The 1124-nt window shown below is 35.6% G+C and overlaps 1 protein-coding gene across 1 annotated transcript; it reads right to left on the minus strand.

The window, feature by feature from the left end:
- Positions 1 to 201: 201 nt before the first annotated feature.
- LOAG_19201 (hypothetical protein) lies at positions 202 to 477 on the minus strand (the record flags this gene model as incomplete). Its single annotated transcript, XM_020451854.1, has 1 exon — positions 202 to 477. The coding sequence occupies one exon, from the start codon at positions 475 to 477 to the stop codon at positions 316 to 318; it is 162 nt and encodes a 53-aa protein (XP_020304337.1). The 3' UTR covers positions 202 to 315.
- Between the last annotated feature and the right edge of the window lie 647 nt (positions 478 to 1124).

Consider the following 1124-nt stretch of genomic DNA (forward strand, 5'->3'; position numbering starts at 1 on the left):
GCTGAACGACGTCATTTGGAAGCATAAGTTATATTTCCTGATGTTAAATAAGAAATGTTTTGATTCGGCGGTATATCTGGCAAGTGAAGTTTTTAATGGCTCTGGAGGTTCTCTAATTTAAAGCAATTTAATTTTTCCAGTGGTACAACACATTCCTTTTGTTTCTTCATTAAATTTCAGATCCTTGCAATAAGGACATATTTCAGTTGTTATGGTGCCGATAAGAACATACGGGATCAAACTATAATCATCAATTGGGTTGTACCAGAATGCAAGACGATTATAATTAGGTGATTGCTGAGCACTAAGTCGTGTTTAATGTCGATCTGTTGTCTCTTGTTGACGTCTTTTACCACCGCTCTCAACCACTCGCATCCATTCTGTTGAGAACGAAGCAGACTGAAATTGCAGAAAGCGATCGCCGTGGCCGTGCAGAACGACAATTGCACGTCGCTCTACTGTTTCCCCGCCATGCATTTGAGCTATTCATTCTATATCTGTTTCGCTTGTTCGCTGATGTCCATTCTTCCTTAATTTGATTTGCAGTTATTCGTCGTAGTGTTTCTGCTCGACGAGCACGACAATTAAAGTTTGATCTTCTACGAAGCATTATTTTGATGAACTAAAACAGATCGACTGCACTGAAAAAGAAGAAAGTTAAAACAAAAATATATCAAACTGCAAAAGAAAAAGTAAAAACAAAAATTTATTCATAAGAAGATGCACTGAAAGATAAGAGAAATAGTTAAGAAAATAAATGAAAAATAATGGATAGCGAGGAATAATTTCCAAAGAATATATCAAAACTTACCAAAAATTATCGAGAAAGCTATGTTGATTTGTATAATGAGCAGTCTACCAATAGAAAAGTTTACTTGCAGTAAAGAAATATAATAACAGTTCAGTATAATTCAGATAATTGAATTATATGATAGTAGTGATGATTCAAAGATGAATGGAATTGGAATGTATCGTTGTGCGTAGATAAAACAGAATGTGTCCGCCTCCCGGTTTTAGTGCTTATATAGAGGGGAGTCTGTTTACAAGTCATAAGGTCATACCGATTAACCCAAGATAACCTGAGGTTCTTTAAAATGGATCGACAGTGACCTGAGACACAGTTA

Source organism: Loa loa, assembly GCF_000183805.2.
Source record: "Loa loa unplaced genomic scaffold supercont3.3059, whole genome shotgun sequence".
NCBI classification, from domain to species: Eukaryota; Metazoa; Nematoda; class Chromadorea; order Rhabditida; family Onchocercidae; genus Loa; species Loa loa.